At 38.9% G+C, this 21,320-nt stretch overlaps 3 protein-coding genes across 3 annotated transcripts; 2 read left to right on the top strand and 1 right to left on the bottom strand.

The window, feature by feature from the left end:
- The first annotated feature begins 251 nt into the window (after positions 1–251).
- LOC124537137 (integrator complex subunit 4) lies at positions 252–16,872 on the top strand. Its single transcript, XM_047113867.1, has 16 exons — positions 252–414; positions 502–834; positions 917–1,165; positions 4,806–4,981; positions 5,370–5,562; positions 6,208–6,382; positions 7,202–7,407; positions 7,964–8,086; positions 9,024–9,159; positions 9,570–9,707; positions 10,044–10,203; positions 11,629–11,775; positions 12,165–12,391; positions 14,111–14,253; positions 14,926–15,145; positions 16,503–16,872. The coding sequence occupies exons 1-16, from the start codon at positions 361–363 to the stop codon at positions 16,700–16,702; spliced, it is 2,880 nt and encodes a 959-aa protein (XP_046969823.1). The 5' UTR covers positions 252–360; the 3' UTR covers positions 16,703–16,872.
- Positions 16,873–17,798: 926 nt separating this feature from the next.
- Positions 17,799–18,899, bottom strand: LOC124537840 (steroid receptor RNA activator 1-like). The gene is made up of 3 exons (XM_047114786.1): positions 18,715–18,899; positions 18,239–18,649; positions 17,799–18,050 (listed from the first exon to the last, which is right to left on the bottom strand). Exons 1-3 carry the CDS (start codon positions 18,749–18,751, stop codon positions 17,896–17,898), a joined length of 603 nt encoding a protein of 200 aa, XP_046970742.1. The 5' UTR covers positions 18,752–18,899; the 3' UTR covers positions 17,799–17,895.
- Positions 18,900–19,470: 571 nt separating this feature from the next.
- LOC124535147 (stromal cell-derived factor 2) lies at positions 19,471–20,997 on the top strand. The gene is made up of 4 exons (XM_047111243.1): positions 19,471–19,630; positions 19,803–19,998; positions 20,208–20,432; positions 20,784–20,997. The coding sequence occupies exons 1-4, from the start codon at positions 19,540–19,542 to the stop codon at positions 20,956–20,958; spliced, it is 687 nt and encodes a 228-aa protein (XP_046967199.1). The 5' UTR covers positions 19,471–19,539; the 3' UTR covers positions 20,959–20,997.
- Positions 20,998–21,320: the final 323 nt, after the last annotated feature.

Here is a 21,320-nt window from a genome sequence, read left to right as displayed (position 1 = left end):
TGGTGATTTAAATAGCATAACATTGTAAAATAGACAAAATAATAAGAACCAAAAAGTTAACGGATTAATAACGGCATGAATCGGTTCTACTGTATTTTTTTATGTTTTTTAGTTTTTTTTAATAACAAAACATTTTTCATTTACACGTAACGTTAGTATGAGTAATATAATAAGTTTATGCATAAAAAAAAATGTTTTTCTACTCTGTGATTGTGAAGCATTATCAGGTGACAGATGTCAGAATTTGACATATTATGCCGAAACAAATGTTAATCAGCTCAAAAGCTGTGCTACTGCTATACAAAAAACTAAATTTGCAATAATAGCTTGGCTCTAAGCAGTGACATAAAATTTAAATAAATGGCAGCAGTTTTGAAGAAAAGAGCTTTGGCTGAATATAATAAATCGTTTCAGGTACAATTTAAGCGTATTTCTTTTTACTTGTTGTCATAATATTTGTTTTGGTACCTAACTTTGAAACATTTGGCATATAACTTTTAGGATGGTCCATCATCTAAAAAGCTGCACTTAGCTAAGAAACCCCTCATAGGGAGTTCTGCCGCTGCATTCGTTGGGTTGCTGGAGAAATGCAAGTCGAGTGATGAGGCTCTTCAACTACTTCTTCGCATCTCAGACTGTCTCCAGTTCCAAGAGTCAGATGTGGAGGAAGCTATCAAGAAACTCTCTGAACATTTTCAATCTGAAGAAGAGTCTGTAGTCAGGGTAAAAATTCTGTGGCTCTTCTGTGATATTGGACTTGAATGTCCCGGGGCTAACTTAAATAATTTGATCGATGAAACTATTCATTTAATAAAAAATGAAACTTCCCATAAGGTATGTTTTTATATTCATATTCATTTGTGCATTACTATAATATGTGATTAGAAAATTTAGTTAATTTTTATTTTTATTTAAGGTGATAGCTCAAGGTATAGCGACATTACTGAAACTAGGTAGCAAACTTAGTGAGGATAAGATTCTCATGAACCGACTGGTAACTGTTGCCAGAGACAATCTTAAAGATACAAGCCACCAAGTCAAATGTAGGTGCTTGCAGCTTATCAGTGAATTGTATCCAATTTGTCCCGAGCCTGATAGGACTGCAGAAATGATAGCAGAGGCTAATGTTATTATCAAATTACTTGGAGACTACAGTAATGCTGAGGTATGTATATTTATGCAGAAATCATTGAATTAGATTAATTAATTTAAAGTCATAAGCTCTTAATGAAATTTATTTATACTTCAAAATGGATTGTATCTAGCTAGGAAAGCCAACACCAGTAGTGATCTATATTTTGTTTGATGACTATTGTTGGGCTTAAAAAGGTATATTAGTTAAATGTAATAGGTTGCTTGTTTACTTCGTAATAAACATTCGTAGAAGGCACACATCTTTCATTGGCGAGAAACCAACTTAGGAAAATAAACCCTATTAGATGTTATGTATGTGAGTATGTTCTTATACACACAGACATATTATATTGTCCTTTATCAACCATGTTATATGGGATGTAAGGGGGCGCAAACTACACCTTAGTGCCCCAAGCCAACCTCACCTGCCCGTGGTGCATCCTGCCGACCAGCAAACGAGGCTAACATAATAGGCGTAGCTAAATACCACAGGCCGGTGACGGGCAGCAGCGTCACCGGTGCGAGAAGCTACGCCCTGCGATCGCCAACCCGCCTGCCCAGCGTGGCGATTATGGGCACAACCTCCACATACAGCACACACGCAAGCCACGGCCCCCAGTTCCCGGCAGCCCCGCTATTCCTCGTCATGGTGGCGACGATGGTAACGGCGGGACGGGGGGTGCTAAGAATCACCGGGCTACGGGAGGCCACCACAACCGACTGACCCTTGCGACGTACAACGGACGCACGCTACGGCTTGACTCGCATCTAGCGCAACTTGAGGTAGAACTTGGGAAAATTAGGTGGCACATATTAGGGCTATGTGAAGTCCGTAGAGAGGGAGAGGACACCGTAACCCTCGAATCAGGCCACCTAATGTACTTCCGAGAGGGTGACCAACAATCCCAAGGTGGCGTTGGGTTTCTGGTAAATAAGTCCCTAGTTGACAACGTGGTGGAAATCTCCAGTGTGTCGAACAGGGTAGCGTACCTCATTATAAAGCTCACCGAGAGGTACAGCCTCAAGGTGGTGCAAGCGTACGCACCGACCTCGACACACTCGGACGATGAAGTGGAAGAATTATTCGATGACATATCGAGGGCCCTCCACTTCACCACGAAAGCCCACTACAACGTTGTCATGGGGGACTTCAACGCTAAAATGGGAGTACAGAACTGCAGCGAATCGGTAGTAGGACCCCATGGACATGGAAGCAGGAATCATAGGGGGCAAATGCTTGTCAACTTCCTCGAACGGGAGGGGCTCTTCTTGATGAACTCCTTCTTCAAGAAGCAGCCGCAAAGGAAGTGGACGTGGCAAAGCCCCGACACTATGACGAAAAACGAGATTGACTTCATAATGACGGACAAGAGGCATATATTCAGAGACGTCTCAGTGATTAACAGGTTCAATACCGGTAGTGATCACCGACTCCTCCGAGGCTCTCTGAATATCAATTTTAAGGCCGAGTGCGCCCGTCTGATGAAGTCCACGCTCCGACCAAAGCTGCTCCAAACCATTGCGGGATCTGAAACATTCCAGTCAATCCTGGAGAACCGATTCGCTGCCGTGGAAACCACAACGGACGTAAACCAGAACCTCGAAAATGTAGTTCGAATTCTCAGGGAAGAAGGCACGAGATATTGTGGCATGCAGCGTAAGGGTAGGAAGTCGAACCTTTCGGAAGAGACTTTGGGGCTCATGCAGAAACGACGTGAAAACCCACCTGTCACTTCGTCAGAGAAACGGCAATTAAACCAAGAGATCAGCAGGCGCGTACGACACGACCTCCGGTGCTCCAATACTCTTGCAATAAAAAGAGCTATTGAGCAGAATCGGGGGTCTAAGGTGTTCGTACAATCTCTTGGAAGGAGCCACCTGACGAAGTTGACCACAGCAAGTGGAGAAGTCGTTTCTTCTAAGCCGGCAGTACTTTCGGAAGTAGAGGACTTCTACGGCCGGTTATACGCATCGCATGCATCTCGACCTGATCCCGAAAATGAGGATCCTAGAGCTACATTAACACGCCATTTCTCCGAAGACCTGCCTGAAGTCAGTATTGGCGAAATCGAGACTGCTCTTGGACAGCTTAAAAATGGAAAAGCCCCTGGAGAGGACGGCGTTACCACAGAGCTATTAAAAGCGGGAGGTAAACCGGTACTTAGGGAACTTCAGACGCTTTTTAACTCTGTCCTCTTCGAAGGGAGAACTCCGGAGGCGTGGAGTAGGAGTGTGGTCGTCCTGTTCTTCAAAAAGGGAGACAAAACCCTGCTGAAGAACTATCGTCCCATATCCCTACTGAGCCATGTCTATAAGCTGTTTTCAAGAGTGATCACGAACCGTCTTGCGCGAAGATTCGACGAATTCCAACCCCCGGAGCAGGCCGGGTTTCGGACCGGATACGGCACCATAGACCACATCCATACAGTGCGGCAGATTATACAGAAGTCCCATGAGTATAATCGGCCCCTGTGTCTTGCATTCGTGGACTATGAGAAGGCCTTTGACTCGGTTGAAATCTGGGCTGTTCTGGAGTCCCTGCAGCGTTGCCAAGTTGATTGGCGATACATCCAAGTGATGAGATGTCTCTACGAAGCTGCCACCATGTCCGTCCGAGTACAGAATCAGCAAACAAATCCCATACCATTGCATCGAGGAGTGAGACAAGGGGACGTTATTTCCCCCAAATTGTTCACTAATGCAATGGAGGATATGTTCAAGACGCTGAACTGGAAAGGACGTGGCATTAACATCAATGGCGAATACATCTCTCACTTGAGATTCGCAGACGACATCGTCATCGTGGCAGAAACGCTGCAGGACCTACAACAAATGCTGAACGAGCTGGCTGATTCTTCTATGCGTATCGGCCTACGGATGAACTTGGATAAAACCAAGGTCATGTTCAATGAACATGTTCTACCGGAACCGACTGCGATACACGGTACCGTTCTCGAAGTTGTTCAAAAATATGTCTACCTCGGGCAGACTCTGCGATTAGGTAGAAACAACCTTGAGGACGAGGTGAATAGAAGAATTCAGCTGGGTTGGGCAGCGTTTGGGAAGTTACGTCGAATCCTAACATCGTCGATCCCACAGTGCCTTAAGACGAAAGTCTTCAATCAGTGCGTCCTACCCGTCATGACATACGGAGCCGAAACGTGGACACTCACGACAAGGCTGGTCCACCAACTTAAAGTCGCTCAGCGTGCTATGGAAAGGGCTATGCTCGGCGTTTCTTTGAGGGATCGCATCAGAAATGAGGTGATCCGTCAAAGAACCAAAGTCATCGACATAGCCCACCGGATTAGTAAGCTGAAGTGGCAGTGGGCTGGTCATATTTGTCGTAGAACCGACAACCGTTGGGGAAAACGTGTTCTAGAGTAGAGACCGCGTCTCGGCAAACGTAGTGTAGGACGTCCTCAGGCACGGTGGAGTGACGATATACGCAAGGCGGCAGGCAGGAGCTGGATGCGAGTAGCCGGAGAAAGACCACAGTGGCGTGCACTGGGAGAGGCCTATGTCCAACAGTGGACAAAAATAGGCTGTTGATGATGATGATGATGATGTTATTGCTCATACCTGTATTTTTTTTGGGAACATTGATGATGAATATGTAAATGTATTGTTATGTGATTCAAAAAGTCTGATGATGATTTTATCTCTTCTAGGATGCAAGAGTGAGGTGTGAAGCATTCCAATCACTGCTAACATTACACGAGCGTGGTGTCACTCTCAGCGCAGACTTGTATGAACCAGTGTGTGCGGCTCTTTCAGACGACTATGAAATCGTTAGAGAGGTGGCTCTCAAGCTTGTGTGGCTGTTGGGCAACAAGTACCCTGAAAAGTAAGAAAGACATTTGTTAATCATTAATATAATTTAATACTAACAATAGAGGATACATTTGCTTGTAATCACTGACTGAAAAAAAACTACTACACCAACCTTATATGAAATTTGTACCAGAATGTGCATAATGTTTGGTACAAAGACTTGTTATATAAGTTTCTATTTCTATACACTCTGGGCAATATGAAGGAAAAAGTTTAGGCTTAGTACGAATGAATTTACATGGTATCCAAGTCCTCATGCCAACATCATTAAAATAATACATTATATATTAGATTAGTGAAGGAAAAAATATGATGAGTTATTATAATGAAAATGTTTTCCTGTCACATTTTATAATGTTGTTTCAAAAGGTCTTGTAACTTGTAACGATGTATGTTTGCAGTTCAGCCACCTTACAAGATGGAGAGACGACGATAAGACTAGTGGACGACGCCTTTATCCGCATCTGCTCGGCCGTCAACGACCTGTGCATGCAAGTGCGGGCGCTCGCCTGTTCGCTGCTGGGGACCACCCGGGCCGTGTCCGACCGGTTTCTGTTGCAAACACTCGACAAGCAACTCATGAGTAATATGAAGGTAACATATTTGATAAATATTAAGAAAAGTATTACTTTTGTATGTAGTATTTAGATTAAAATATTATAAACACTATTTTAGTTATAATTACAGCGAGTTGGTTAAATAATTATTAAATAGTATGAAAGTTGAGTGCATAATTTCTTCGATCTAAAATAATATTTCCATGATGTTTAAGTCTAGTGAGATCGAGTGTAGGACTTTTTTCTAAATGAAGGGTACATTTTACAATTTTTCGCTTAGACTTTACTTATAACCAATTGTTGTTGATAAAATCTAACGAATACTTGTTTTCACGAAATCCTTTTTATTTCGTCAGATAAGGTTGAGAAAGTGACATGTTCAATTCGTGTATTTATATTTAGTCGTGCCAGGGTTTACAGATCTGGAGGGCCTGAGAAATGTTACTAGGGTTTCTAATAATGTGATCTTAATACATGTGTTCTTATTTATTTATACTTCATTGTACACCACATGTTACACATTATAATATGTTACAATATTATATATAATATTGTAGAGTACAACGGGCGGTCTTATGGCTAAGTAGCCATTTCTTCCAGACAACCCATGTGTTCTTTTTTTAAATAAATGATAATTATCTCTTTGGTATTGTGTTGTTACTGTCTGTTTGCGACCTCGCAGAAGAAGCGCACGGCGCACGAGCGCGGCGCGGAGCTGGTGCGGTCGGGCGCGTGGGCCAGCGGCCGGCGCTGGGCCGACGACGCGCCCGGACAGCTGCTGGAGCAAGCCGCCGTGCAGCTGCTGCCCGGGGGCGCCGCCGGGGCCTTCGTGCACGGACTGGAGGACGAGCTCATGGGTGAGAAACCGTGACGATCGTTGTATATACCTAAACTGACACATAGTTTCCGGCTTCACAAAGTTAATACATTCTGCGCCACGGTTCGTTTCTATAATAAGATTACATAGTTATTTAGAACTTGGCCAATTTGACAAAAATTACAATGAAATATAACCGCACGAATAGGCTATTTGACTGGTTTTTAAAATCCATTTTATATTATTTAGTAGAGCTTAAGGAACCCAGTGAAAGTTGTTTTTTTTTATTTTTTAGTACATATTTGCCGAAAACTATCATATTAAAAATTCCATATTTAAATAACGCGCGAAAACGCTACTTGGACAATATGGCGCTGCAATGGCGTCGGTGACGTCACTTTGCTGTATTTTAATCTGTGGTACATATAGTAGTAAAGCAAAGTTTACAAGAAAGTGACTTCATCATAAGCCCGGCCAATCAGGAGCGTTTTGTATCACGTGACAAACGTTTTAAAAAATGCATTTTTATTTATCGATATTTGAATAAATTAAGTATTATTTTCAAGTTTCATTAGTGAATAACCATTTTTAAATTCATAATATACACTGATTACAATAATTCATAATTTATTTTTCGCATTGTCAAATAGCCTATTAAAACAATATCAAGAAATAGGGTAAATAAAACTGTATATATAAAAGAGTGAGACCAAAGGAGAATGTCCATTTAACTCTACTGTAAGCCGCGTAAAAGAACATCGATCCAACAAGTTTTTTTCCTGACCACGTACACTGTAAAGCGTACTAATATACGCAATTTAAATCCGTTATAACTAGTTTTATTTCAAATTATTATCAGAGGTTCGCACGGCAGCCGTAGAAGCTGTGTGTCAGTTGTCGATGGAGAACCCCGTGTTCGCGACCACCTCGCTGGACTTCCTCGTGGACATGTTCAACGACGAGATAGAAGACGTGCGGCTGCGCGCCATCGACAGCCTCACGCGGATATCGCACCACATAGTGCTCAGGGAGGACCAGCTGGAGATCATCCTCGGAGCTCTGGAGGTAAATATGGCTTATTTAACAGCTGGGCCCTGTGGAATAAATACTATTTCAATTATATGATTTGACTATGTAACATATGATACAATACATGACAAAAGGGGGAGCTTTTTGTGTGGGGTTGTGGGGTGATTTTACATTTATAACAAACCAGTAAAAATTTTTCTATAGAATCATGTTTGTATATATTCAAGCTCGACGGCCATATGTAGCGACTTCAGGAAGCCATAAAAACAAAAGTTATAATATTTAACATATTCCACTGACTGATTCATTACGATATCTCCAAAACGATTCCTATCGTTTTGAAGAACATAGTTATTCCTTTTGCGACTAAGACGCTCACTTTAAAAGTACTCTGGGAAAATCAACTAGGGAAAAGTGGAAGGGATAACGTTATATGAATTTTACCCATAATATGCATATTGTACATTAAACATACTCATAAATATAATAATTATATTTTATATTCAATGTATATAAGATATATGTTATCATATAGATATATAGAAACAAGAATTTTTTGTAAATGGTATCATTCTTTGTTCTTATCATTCAGGACTATTCAATGGACGTCAGGGAAGGTTTGCACAGAATGTTGGGATCGTGTACAGTCGCTTCGAAGACATGCCTCGAAATGTGCATCGACAAAATTCTAGAGAATCTCAAGCGCTATCCACAGGTAATATATATTTGAAATAGTTTTTTAAAACAACATCAGACATGATTAACACAACAGAACTTCTTCGTAGCCTTATTAAGCAAAAGTTGTGTAACATCCGCGTTTAAAAAGAATAGGACTGTTACCTGATGTGGATGGAGTTTGCCTTATATCTTATAATGCAAGTGGCAGTTTGGTTGATGTTTTGCAATTTTTAGTAATCAAGGTTGTCATTCCTACCTATACATAATGCGGCACTTTCTTTGCCCGTATCTTTGGCCTCATAACAAAGGACATGATAGCTTCCAAGATCGATGGTGCATTGGCTTTGGAAGGAATTGTTAATATTTCTTACAGCGAAAATGTCTATTGAGAGTAGTGACCACTTACCATGAGATGGGTCATTAGCACGTCTGCTTTCCTATAGTATAATAAAATGTGTCTTTGTCTCTATCTATTGGTCTAAATGGTATAGTATAATAATATGGATCAGAGTGTTGGGCTATAAAAGGAATGTCTAAAAGACAATTGCATGTAGCGGAGATGAGAATGCTGAGAGGAATGTGTGGTGTTACGCGAATGGATAGAATAAGGAATGAGCACATAAGAGGAAGTTTGAAAGTGACACCGATAGCCGAGAAGTTATGTGGAAGGCGGCTATCAAAGTATGGGCATATAATGCGGAGGAATGAGGAACATTGTGTGGAAGGCCTTGAGCATGGATGTGGATGGATATATAGGTAGAAGACGACCGAGGAAACGATGGATGGATTGTGTGAAAGACGATATGGTTAGAAAGAATGTTACATGTGAGATGACTCTGACAGAGAGGTATGGAAGGAGAAGACATGCTGCGCTGATCCCAAATAAAATTGGGATAAGGGCAGGAGGATGATGATGGTCTCGTATGGATATAAATGTATTGTTAAGTAGTGTTTGCTCTCCATGACGACCGCAGGATAAGCGCTCGACGTTCCGCTGCGTGCAGCGCATGGGCAGCAAGCACGCGACGCTGGTGCTGCCGCTCACCACGCGGCTGCTGGCCGTGCACCCGTTCTTCGACATGCCCGAACCTGACGTCGAGGATCCAGCTTGTATCCTTTAAATTTCAATACTATGAGGAGTCGTTTCATCTCTTGTAACTTATACGAAATATAAGGCCCTTTTTGTCGTTTTTGGTAACAACAACAGCCTGTTAATTTCCCATTGGGCTAAGGCCTCCTCCATGTTTGAGGAGAAGGTTTTCACAATGCGGTGTGGTGGACACATGTGGCAAAATTTCTATGCAATTAGAAACTCGCAGGTTTCCTAACGATGTTTTCCTTCACCGACGAGCTCGAGATGAATCATAAGCATAAATTAAGCACATGAAAATTCAGCGGTGCTTGCCTGGGTTTGAACCCGCTATCATTGGTTAAGATGTATGCGTTTTAACCACTGGGCCATCTCGGCTCGTTTGGTAAAATATGCGGTAGTGATAGCTAGTGACCTTAGCGGCGCACAGACATGTGCGTGCTGGTACTGGTACTGAACGCGGCGGCGCACTGCACCACCATGCTGCCTCTCTTCGAGGAGCACACCGTCAAGCACTACACGTACCTGCGCGACACCATGCCGCACCTCGTACCACACCTGCCCATCGGTATGACACGTGACCATTTGTTTTTTGACTCAAAACGGGACACTGATTTGTTTCAGTCAATTTAAAGGTAGCCAAGAAAAAATATCCTTTTTTTAAAGTGAATGACTTTAAAAATTAAGAATATATCGAGTAGGTAAAAGTTACAAATTATTAGAGGTATACGGTATACCACACTCGCACACCGCTCGCGTTCGACTGAGTGGCGAGTTCTTTTTTTATGATCACATCATTTCAGATCACATTTTAGAGTACTGTTATTTGGGGGTAGAATAACTGATGAGTGGGTGGTTCCCAGACGGGCTAGCACAAAGCCCTAGCACGTTCGTATGTGTTCAGGTGACGCGCAGCAGTCGCGCAGCGAGAACGACGACACGGAGATCGACGACAGCGCGGTCCGGCGGTTCTTCGACTCGGTGCTGCAGCACATCGACAACGTGACCCTCTCCGCGGCGGTCAGGCTCAAGATGCTGCAGTCCGCTGAGGAGCAGCTCAATAAGTAAGTCTTACGACTACTTGGATTTTGTTTACCGGTTTTAATATTAACTGAATGATTGCTCATACATCATATTTGGGACCCTATAACACTTAGCAATGTTGTAATAGAATATAAAGATATCAACAACAACAACAGCCTGTAAATTCCCACTGCTGGACTAAAGGCCTCCTCTCCCTTTGAGGAGAAGGTTTGTAATATACTCCAACACGCTGTTCCAATGCGGGTTGGTGGAATGCACAAGTGGTAGAATTTCTGTGAAATTTGTCACGTGCAGGTTTCCTCACGATGTTTTTCTTCACCGCTGAGCACGAGATGAATTATAAAGACAAATTAAGCACATGAAACAGCGGTGCTTGACTGGGTTTGTACCCGCAATCATCGGTTAAGATGCACGCGTTCTAACCACCGGGCCATCTCGACTCCTTGGATTTTGTTTACCGGCTTAAATATCAATGTAATGGTTACTCATATATCATATTTGTGATCCGCCGTCTTTGTATACGTGTAAAACATATATAAATATAATGTAAACCCTATAGCACTTAGCAATAATGTAGTAGAATAGAGAATATAGATATCATGATTTATACATAAAAATAATATAGATAAGGGGATTTTCAAGTATTAAGTATTTAGGGGCAGGGGTGTTTCGTAATTTCAGGGCGTCACGGTAGCATGCGTAAGCGATCCCGTGGAGCCCGCTGAAAGACGGAGAGGGTACCGCTGGTTTTTTAGTGGGTAAACCCGGTGGACATGGGTGCACTCGGCGTTCAGGAATCCGGGGAGTCACACACCCCCCCCCCCCCACTTTCCATCACGTGGGGGAAGCGCGTAAAGCGTTTTTCCAACGTAAAAAAAATGGGTGTTTCGTAAAATATTAGGATGCGTTACAAGGGCGGGAGGGGGTCCTTTGCAACACGTTACGTAACATTGTTATTTTTTTTTTAAATAAAAAATTTGGGAATCAATGCTCCCCAATTGGCAACCTAATTGTGTTAGTCTGGTCGTCATTTTTAATTTGTTATAAAATAAACAAAATACGCAGGTGGTGTGGATTAAAAATCTATTGTTTAATTTATATTATCACCGCAAAGTTAATTAAAACTTTACCAAAATAATAACTATAACATAACTTTTTACGGCTTTGGAGTAATAATGGTCACCTGAGTAACGTAACGTTTAGAGAGGGGACAGGAAAAAGTTACGGTGCGTTACAAAGGGTATGAGGGGAGGTCAAAAATCTTACGTTAAGTAATACTTGAAAGGTCCACAAGTATGCATAATATGGCCACTAACCTAGGATTGTAATCTTGTATTGTAATAATCTAAGTGTTCACGGATCTCAAAGCCAATGCACTCCAGACATATGGTGGTTGGTGCAATAATAGAAGTAGTGGATACAGATTAGCTCATCAAAATTTAAAGGTTATCAGAAATGGAGCCGATGGTGTCGGGGGCGGCGAACTTCACGGCGCTGTTTGCGCGCTGCGTGCTGTCTCTGCACGCCGCGCTCAGCGCCACCAACGGCCCGCCCGCGCACGCGCTGCAGCAGCTCACCACCGACTGTCTGCGGTACTCGACCATATTACTAGATCTTCAATCCAACCAGTCAGATTTTCTGAATCGAAGTTTGTCCAAGATTGGACAAAATATTTTTTGCGATGACTTCGTCGCTTTCATGCTATATTTTCTTGCTCAGTAACAAATTTGGACTATCTTACTGTTAAAATAGGTAGATAGTAACATGACTAAATGTTCATCGGAAATTATATAAACAACGACGCGTCGTGGAACTTAATATTTTTTTTTTTTTTATTTATCATTCTTTATTGCACACCACCAAAAAGAATTAAAAAAAAAAACAAAACAAAAGAAGTACATTAAAAGTGTTGTACAATGGGCGGGCGAATTGCTGTGTGTAATAGAATGACGAGCTAAGATATTATCTCGTATGAATGCAGGCTCCAGCACCAGTTCAGCGGCGTGTCGGAGCAGGAGACGGCGTGCGTGTGGCAGCTGTCGCTGCGCGTGTGCGGCGCGCGCGTGGTGGCGGCCGTGCAGAGCGCGTGCGTGGCCAACACGGGCACGGGCAACAGCGCCAGCGGCGCCGCCGCCGCGCACGCGCTCGCCGCCGCCGCCGCGCTCGCGCACCACGCCGAACTGCTCGACCGCCTGCTCGCCTCCGCCGGTAACTCAACCGCACACAGGCATCCTTGACTCGCACCCACCTCGCTATTTGTGTGTTACATGTAATCTCCGGTATAGCTCGCGTCATGTAAAAAGAACGCTAGCAGTCAACCTGCGCACTAGACTATTTATCGGTCTATTTGGTGGTATGAGGTGCGGCGGGTCAAGCGCCGCATGCTTGCCGGTGCGCTATTGGTTCGTCAGTCGCCCTTTGCTATCCACGCTGTGTCCACGTTACGTTTGTTCTCAAAATACCATCACGCAAAAAAGTTATTATTACGAAATGGTTTTATATAGGAAAGAAAGAAATAATATTTATGACGTAAATTGTTTTATGAAGAGAGAGGATGATATTAATGCAGTTGATAATAATTTATAACAATCTATAAAATGGTGGTCCGTTTTATAGATTGGCACAAAATGGTTCGAATCTAAATATTAAAAGGTTCAAAAGATTCGGAATTTCTTACTGTCTTTCTAACTAGCGGCAAAAATAAAAGAACTGAATAAAGCCTGCCTAGGGTGTGCCTATCAATATTTAATTTGCAAACCCGCGAGCGAGGCTACTTCAAAAATAAACAAAATGCCTAGTACTTTCTTGCTCGATAGTACCCATGCGCAAGCACACCCCCTCCGCTTTCTTCCAGCGTTCTTTTTACACGACGCGGTCTATACAAATCGTGAGCACAGGTTAACAGTAGGTGTACACTTGGCTTAAATTACAGTAGCCGAATGACAAGTGGAAGTCCTATAGAGGATAAGTGTCGGCTGACGGACTGATCGCGTCCAGCCTCAACGTCTAATATCCGGCAGGTTATCAGTAGGGGGGGCAAGATTGCACGTGTTCACTTGGCCAAATTACAGAACCGAATGACAAGTGGAAGTCCTATAGAGAATAAGTGTCGGCTGAAGGACTGATCGCGTCCAGCCTCAACGTCTAATATCCGGCAGGTTATCAGTAGGGAATAAGTTTGCACGTGTTCACTTGGCTAAATTACAGTAACAGAATGATAAGTGGAAGTCCTATAGAGGATAAGTGTCGGCTGACGGACTGATCGCGTCCAGCCTCAACGTCTAATATCCGGCAGGTTATCAGTAGGGGGGGCAAGATTGCACGTGTTCACTTGGCCAAATTACAGAACCGAATGACAAGTGGAAGTCCTATAGAGAATAAGTGTCGGCTGAAGGACTGATCGCGTCCAGCCTCAACGTCTAATATCCGGCAGGTTATCAGTAGGGAATAAGATTGCACGTGTTCACTTGGCTAAATTACAGTAACAGAATGATAAGTGGAAGTCCTATAGAGGATAAGTGTCGGCTGACGGACTGATCGCGTCCAGCCTCAACGTCTAATATCCGGCAGGTTATCAGTAGGGGGGGCAAGTTTGCACGTGTTTACTTGGTCAAATTACAGAACCGAATGACAAGTGAAAGTCCTATAGAGGATAAGTGTCGACTGACGGACTGATCGCGTCCAGCCTCAAAGTCCTCTGGCTTGTTATCTTGAATCCTCCAAGAGATTTAAAGATGTGCTGTTACGCAGGTCGAGGTTGTGTTCACGACTCATGCCGCTTGCATTACAAGCCAATAAAGCTGTTGAATAGTAGTTTATTATTCTTTGACTCATTAAACTATAAAAAGTTATCATAAAAATAATAAATACAGTTAATTCTTGAATATTATTGTAATGTGCTAAAAATATGAAATATTTATTCCCCAGGTGTAGAACCAGATCCATTCACGATAGCAGTGTTCCAGCAATTATCTCAGAGCGGAGAACATAAGCCTTCGACGCTGGCGCGTACCATTCAGCCATTATTACTGGCTGCACCTCTACCCGTCATACCGAAACCTAACCTTAAGGTAATTATATTTATCTAAAAAATTGGAGATAAGATAAGAATTAAAAATTTCGGAAAAAGCAATGTCTTCATTTCCCGAAACACTGATGAAAACAAGAACGAACTAATAGGCTATTTGACATTGCGAAAAATAAATTGTGAATTATTGTAATCAGTGCGTATTAAGATTTTGAAAATGGTTATTTACTAACGAAAGTTGAAAATACTTAATTTCTTCAAAAATCCATAAATAAAAATGCATTTTTTCAAACGTTTGTCACGTGACACAAAACGCTCCCGATTGGCCGGGCTCATGATGAAGTCACTTTCTTGTAAATTTTGCTTTTCAAATACAGCAAAGTGACGTCACCGACCCCATTGCAGCGCCATATTGTCCAATTAGCGTTTTTGCGCGCTATTTAAAAATGGAATTATTAATATTATATTTTTCGGTTAATATGTACTAGAAAGAAAAAACACAATTTTTACTGGGTTCCTTAACTTCTACTAAATATTATTAAATGGATTTTAAAAACCAGTCGAATAGCCTATTATACATTTGCTTAATCATTGTAAAAAAATAAGAGACAATATGCAAAATTTTGTATTTATATATTACAATTATCAACATAGCAAATACTACATTTAACACAGTAAACATAGAATAATAAAAGATGCTATTATATGATTGCAGATACGGATGTGCTCGGCCAGCATCATCGAGCCGGCGACTGACAACGACACAGTGTTGCGGTTCTGCGCCGGCCTCATCACGGGCGTGGCGCTGGAGGCCGAGGTGGTGCGCGTGCGCGACCCGAGCGCGCTGCGCGTGCGCGTCGCTTACCCCGACACGCGCGTGCACGCGCTGGTGCCGCCGCGCGACCACCTGCGGCCCCTCGACCACACCAACACCAGTCAGTTCATGATCATTTTGTCTATTATATCTCTACCCCATACATATAGTACGACACAACTTAGATGTAGCATCGGCAAAATTCGTAAAACCGATCACATCCGAATTGAGTACGCTATACCAAATTATCAATATTTATTTCTCATGTGAATATGATCTTTACACAAACGTAATAACTTGTAATATCATATGACATAATATATTCGTCAATTTGACGCGTCGATTTACATGCACTTGCTTTCTCTGTCGCGTGAATCTATAGCGACGAATAGCGTCGAATGGCGCGATAGGGAGCTATTCCTATTGGATGTGTAAATCGGCAGTAATCGGTTTTATTTTCATTCCATTGCACTTTCCGATGCTACATCTAATTTGTGTCGTACTATACCTCATATAGAAATAATTCGGTTCGGGATGGCCAAAATAATATTATCGTTTTACAATGATGCTTCAATGTCTCTATCTTTTGTTAGAATGCCCCACGCTATAGTCCAATTGTTTTATAATGACAGCTCAATAATATTTTAAAATAAGAAATAGTGTTACATGCCAGTATTTATTTATTTATTAAATGCTATGCCATATAAAATAATATTAATTACAGTTGTACAAATTATTGATCAGTTAATTACAATAATAATTATATATAATAAAGTAAATTCAATAGCTCCTACTATATTAATAATATGCAATAATAATGTGATATAAATTATGATATAGAAGCAAATGTCATAAAACCGTATTGAAGGGTTAGGTTACTCTCGTAACATATGCTTAAATATTATTATTATGTTTGTCTGCATTGATCGAACTCGTCAGGAGAACGCGTTAGTAAATCGTAACGAATGTTATAAATGATTATATAAATTTTACTCTGTGGTTAGCTTTTGTGGTCAGGGTAGGTACCACACTCAGCAGAAGTTCTATGCAGCAATACATTCTATATTATTGTGTTCCGGTTTTAAGTTTCCGACCACACTACTACCGCATGCTTGAAATTAAATGAATGAAACATTTCAACAACCGATTTCAAATGACCAGCATTCATTTAATAATGAGAAGACCTTACTGTTCATCGTTAATAGTAATATATTTAGGCTGAATTCATTCAACAACATGTCTTATTTCATGTTGATTATGTTATCATTTGAGTTGATTTGTTTTTTTGCAGTATGAGTGAACTCACAATAATTGCTGCTTGGAATATATCATATACAATTTAGTATTATATATATTATTATAACATGGACATAAGATGTATTAAATTTGTTTTTTTTAAAGTGCTGTAATATCGAATTGGGGCACAATCCTGTAATGATATGTATACAGTGTGGCATTAAATAAATAAATGTTTTCAGATGATGATGGTACTCAAAACGTCCGCCTGCTTACTAAAGTATTGATATCGCATGGAGTGTGGACAGAACCATGCGGTGTGGACATATCAGTGTGCCTCGCAGTGGAGGAAGGTGGGGGGCGTGAAGCGGCGCCCCTTGTGGAGCTGTGCAGACCTGTACGAGTCACTGTTGCCCCTAAACCCATTAAGAGAGGCATATAGACTAACATGTTTCCAGATATAAAATGATATTTTGAAATAACATTAAAGGATTTTAATTACATAAGTATTTCTTAAGGTTAATCAAAACACGTTCTAAATAAAAGAAACCATGTGAAATGAACATTTATTTAAAAAAATATATACAATAAACAAAGATTTTCACTTTCAATTATTTTTATTTCTTATTTACATTACACTGCGTTTTACATACACCGTTAATGTTTATCATTTTGTACTCTAGTTAAGTACCTACATAAATGTCTGCAATCTATTAAACCAAGCAGTAGATTATTTATCAAAGCAATCTAATACTGAGACCTACTTCTATAAGTCTTAAAATAAGGTTATAATATTTTATATAAATTTCACATGTATGATGTCAAATACACATAAGTTATTTTACTCAAGATGTATACAAAAGGATCTTGGAAGATTCTAGATTACATAAACATTTATCAGCTAAAGTTCTTCTAAATAGCATTAGTAATAAATTTATATTAATATTATTGAATGTTTCCAACTTTTTCATGCACATTGTTGGGGAGACTAGTAATTTAAAAAAATATATGTACATGTTTTATTTACACTTTTAAATATCAAAATATATATTCTTTTATACGCAAAAATTTGAATCATTTGTGACTACTATTTTGATAAAAGGCTCAAATAAACTGATATCAAACATATTCAACAAAAATAAAAGCAAAAATATGGAATAATAAGTCATGTTATGTATTGGTGGACTAACAGTAACTTGATTATGTAATATAGTGAGTGGCAAAAGGCAATGGTGTAATACTTAACAAGATTATGTTCTTAACACAAAATATTAAATTATAATCCTTTTTATTTTTATATATATGTATGTATGCAATATATATGTTTCTATAATTTGATAATGAGATCTATTAACATTACAAAAGTATTGTAATTATTACTCAGACACAGTCAAATATAAAAATAAATGTTAAATAATTCAGTTTCAGTGCCAATCATTCAATATTCTATAAATGTTTTCCATAATATTCTGTGAGTTAAGTTTCATAGTATTCTATGTTTAAATAAAAGGATTTACAGTAAAATAAAAGATTACTTATTGAGTAATCATCAGTAACAATCACTCATCATCACTATTAGTCCACCAGTGTCCTTGATTATAAATTTCACATAAACATAATAAGGTAAAGTATAACTTATTCTTTATCAATAGCTAATAGTTCAGAACGAGCAATGCAGTGGTAGATAAGTTGTTTGATCCCTGGCATCCACATGCCGACTGCACTCACATGGTCCACCATCAAAGCCTTGTGGATTTCATCAGCTTTGCTGTGATCGTCATTTTTAAGTGCTGGAAATAATCACATACACATTTTAATAAAATTAAGATATAATATAGTTAACTTTAATGGCATTACATTTACAATTTGTACAAAATTAACAAAATATTTATTTTGTGTTGTTTTCATATTTTTATGGGAGACACTTCAGTGAACATATAAGTTACTTAATACAATAATATATCAACAAAAAACAAACCATATGCTAAGTCTCTCATCTGTACTTGAATTTGTTTATTTAATTTTCCACTAAGCCACATATTTTCCATGCTTTCAATTCGTTTCCTAATACTGGCAGCTTTTGACCCTAATTCTTCACTTGTTTCTAAAAATGTTATTAATATATCCTTTACTTCTTTGAGTGCACATTCTGTATCAACCTCAATGCTTTCCTGGACATTCGTTTCTGTAGTCGAACTAGGCAATGGTGGAAGGATATTTGTTGGCATTGGAGGCAAATTAACTGGAGGAGTCGGTCCCGAAGCGTTATTTCCACCAGATAAAGGAAAAGCTACTCTTTTATTTAAAAAGTTTCGCGGACGATTAGGAGTAGTTTGCTGAGCATTATAAGCAAAACTCGGCGGGTCATTCCATCCAGGATCATACGATGCTGTAAGAATAATATAATGTAAAACGAATTACAAGCATATGTTAAAATTTCGAAATGCTGTATACCTTTAGAGCCTGTAATTGTGCTGTCACAATTTTCCATGTCGTAAAACTTGGTTGTCCTTAAAACTAAATTCTCTTAACAATAAAATAAATATATTTTAATATAATTAGTGATAATGCTTAAAAATCGTAAATAGTCGAAAGTGAAATATCAAATTCTGAAATAGCAAAATATATCACTGTCAAGTGTCAAGATGACAAGATTGGATTCCAATTTGTTGACTTATTGTAAAATTTTTGAGGTTGAATTTTTAACTTATTTTGGTTCACTTTTGCATCAACACTAACAGTATTATTTAAATAGTCACCCCTATTACCTCTTAAATCGTACACCCAATACGTCGAATTACCAATAACCCTGTGTAGTTATATATATTATTTTTTCCCTATTTCAACTGTTATTCGATAAAAAAATTGTTAGGTGTATTTTAGTTATTAATTCAAAAGAACGGCATAGCAGGCAATTTTATTTAAAATCACATAAATGTCTGATCACCATTAATGTTCAAAAGCTCTTCTGGAAAAACAAAAATGTTTGTTATACTTTATGATTAAACTTTATATTTATGATTGCTTATACATATTAACAGTACATAACTTAATTTAGAATATAATCCTTAATTTACTTATTTTCAGCTTTAAGTTTTAGGAATTTATATTATAGGTGTAAGCAAAGAGTATTATTGAAATCGACCAAAGGTTTCAGAACGAAAGTATTTTTCAGATATCATATTTTCGGTCAGTTTTTTAATCAGTCAAAATATAAACGTCATCTCTCATAGTTCTTACTGCTCAGGTTGAGGCTGATAAAACGTTAATTTACAGATAATGGCATTGCTAAAAATGTGTGGGAGATATTTAAATATAATGCATATACTTTTATTTTTTGTTACTTTATGGGCTGCCCGTGTTGTCGAAGGTATATATTCCTCCATTTTCACTTAAAACATAGTGTACTTACATTTGTTTTCTTGTTTATCTCTGCACGTTTAACAATTACGTGGCCTTATATGAGGGGAGGATATTATAGATTTTTTGAATGAAATGTGTATTTTCGATATATCTTTAAAATATAATTTATTATTTTACAGCATCTCGAGCTGAATTCGTGACGTGTGGAACTATTTTCAAATTAATGAACACAGATTTGCGTTTGCGGCTTCATTCACATGATGTGAAATATGGTTCTGGATCAGGTCAACAGTCTGTTACTGCGGTCGACGTATCAGATGATCATAATAGCCATTGGTTAGTCAGAGCAGCCATGGGTGAAACTTGTAAACGAGGGTGAGTTAATACTAAAACATTTGTTATAAATTTAATAGCTTTTTTTTTGTAGCCTTTACTACTAAAAATATACATTGTATATACATAGCATCATAGTATTAATTATTTATAATTGGTTGTATAAATTCAAGATGTTTAAATAATAAATTTAAATAAAAAACATTCTACATTTCAAGAGTAATCTTAACAAAGTATATTTTTTATTTCAGATCTCCCATAAAATGTAACACTAATATTCGACTGCAACATGTATCTACCAAGAAAAACCTCCATTCCCATTACTTTTCCTCTCCCTTATCGGGAAACCAGGAAGTGTCCTGTTATGGAGATGACGATGGTGAGGGTGATAGTGGTGATAATTGGACAGTAGTCTGCAATAATGACTACTGGAGAAGAGATACACCTGTTAAATTGAAGCATGTTGATACTGCTGCGTGAGTAATATCATTTATTTATAGCTTTAAGTTATAAAGTGAGATATATATAGATAAGTGTAACCAACTTTATCCTTAAAAGTGTAGTATATAAATATATATGTACATATTTTTAGTAATGATACAACAGTAATAATGCTGCATAAGTTTTGGACAAGTAATGATAATAACAAACAATTTATTACCTTATACATTTTAGATAGTGTTGTTGAATGTAAAAATCATTATACAATGATATTCCAAGACCCCTACTGTAATAAAAATTAATCCACTAATATTAAAAATTTGGGACTCATTTTAATATGTGTGTATATGAGTTATTGTGTTGTTGAATGTAAAATTATATTGCAGGTATCTGGCAGGTTCAGGCAGAACTTTTGGCAGGCCCATTAGTGGGCAAGGTGAAATAGTTGGTGTTACATCTCAATATGGAGCTTACACAGACTGGCAAGTTCAAGAAGGACTCTTTGTCCATCCGAGTGATATTTTACCTCATTTGCAGAATGCAATTCACACTGAGTTATAATTTGAAGTTACTTTAATCTAATATAAAATAGTTTTGTGATTCTGTTGTTTTTATGAACATTTGGTAGATTCCAAATATACAATATTATAAAAGTCACTCTATGGCCCTGTCCAATCAGCCCTTTAGCTTTTGACTAGCAATTGCATCTAAGTAATATTTTTGTTATCAATTCAATTATTGGCACTAATAGATCAGTATGCTGATTTCTATCAATTGTTTATTAATATATAAATATTGAAATGAAACATTAACAACTTTTTAATTGTGGTTAAAATACACAATTTTTAACTGTTTCTTTTCACAATATATATGAATTAAAGATGGCTTAATATGTATATTAATATACTAGTAGATCTAAAAGC

The sequence above is a fragment of the Vanessa cardui genome, chromosome 2, assembly GCF_905220365.1.
Source record: "Vanessa cardui chromosome 2, ilVanCard2.1, whole genome shotgun sequence".
NCBI lineage: Eukaryota > Metazoa > Arthropoda > Insecta > Lepidoptera > Nymphalidae > Vanessa > Vanessa cardui.
This window is presented reverse-complemented; position numbering and strand designations above follow the sequence as displayed.

What these genes read in the sequence shown, in the direction of transcription:
- LOC124537137 (XM_047113867.1), top strand. Translation starts at nt 361, where the DNA reads ATGGCAGCAGTTTTGAAGAAAAGAGCTTTGGCTGAATATAATAAATCG. An exon ending in CGTACCACACCTGCCCATCG is followed by an intron (nt 9,708 to 10,043) that starts GTATGACACGTG and finishes GTATGTGTTCAG; the next exon opens with GTGACGCGCAGCAGTCGCGC. An exon ending in TACCGAAACCTAACCTTAAG is followed by an intron (nt 14,254 to 14,925) that starts GTAATTATATTT and finishes ATATGATTGCAG; the next exon opens with ATACGGATGTGCTCGGCCAG.
- LOC124537840 (XM_047114786.1), bottom strand. Translation starts at nt 18,751, where the DNA reads ATGGAAAATTGTGACAGCACAATTACAGGCTCTAAAG. An exon ending in CACAATTACAGGCTCTAAAG is followed by an intron (nt 18,650 to 18,714) that starts GTATACAGCATT and finishes TTATTCTTACAG; the next exon opens with CATCGTATGATCCTGGATGG. An exon ending in GATGAGAGACTTAGCATATG is followed by an intron (nt 18,051 to 18,238) that starts GTTTGTTTTTTG and finishes GATTATTTCCAG; the next exon opens with CACTTAAAAATGACGATCAC.
- LOC124535147 (XM_047111243.1), top strand. Translation starts at nt 19,540, where the DNA reads ATGGCATTGCTAAAAATGTGTGGGAGATATTTAAATATAATGCATATA. An exon ending in GGTGAAACTTGTAAACGAGG is followed by an intron (nt 19,999 to 20,207) that starts GTGAGTTAATAC and finishes TTTTTATTTCAG; the next exon opens with ATCTCCCATAAAATGTAACA. An exon ending in AAGCATGTTGATACTGCTGC is followed by an intron (nt 20,433 to 20,783) that starts GTGAGTAATATC and finishes ATTATATTGCAG; the next exon opens with GTATCTGGCAGGTTCAGGCA.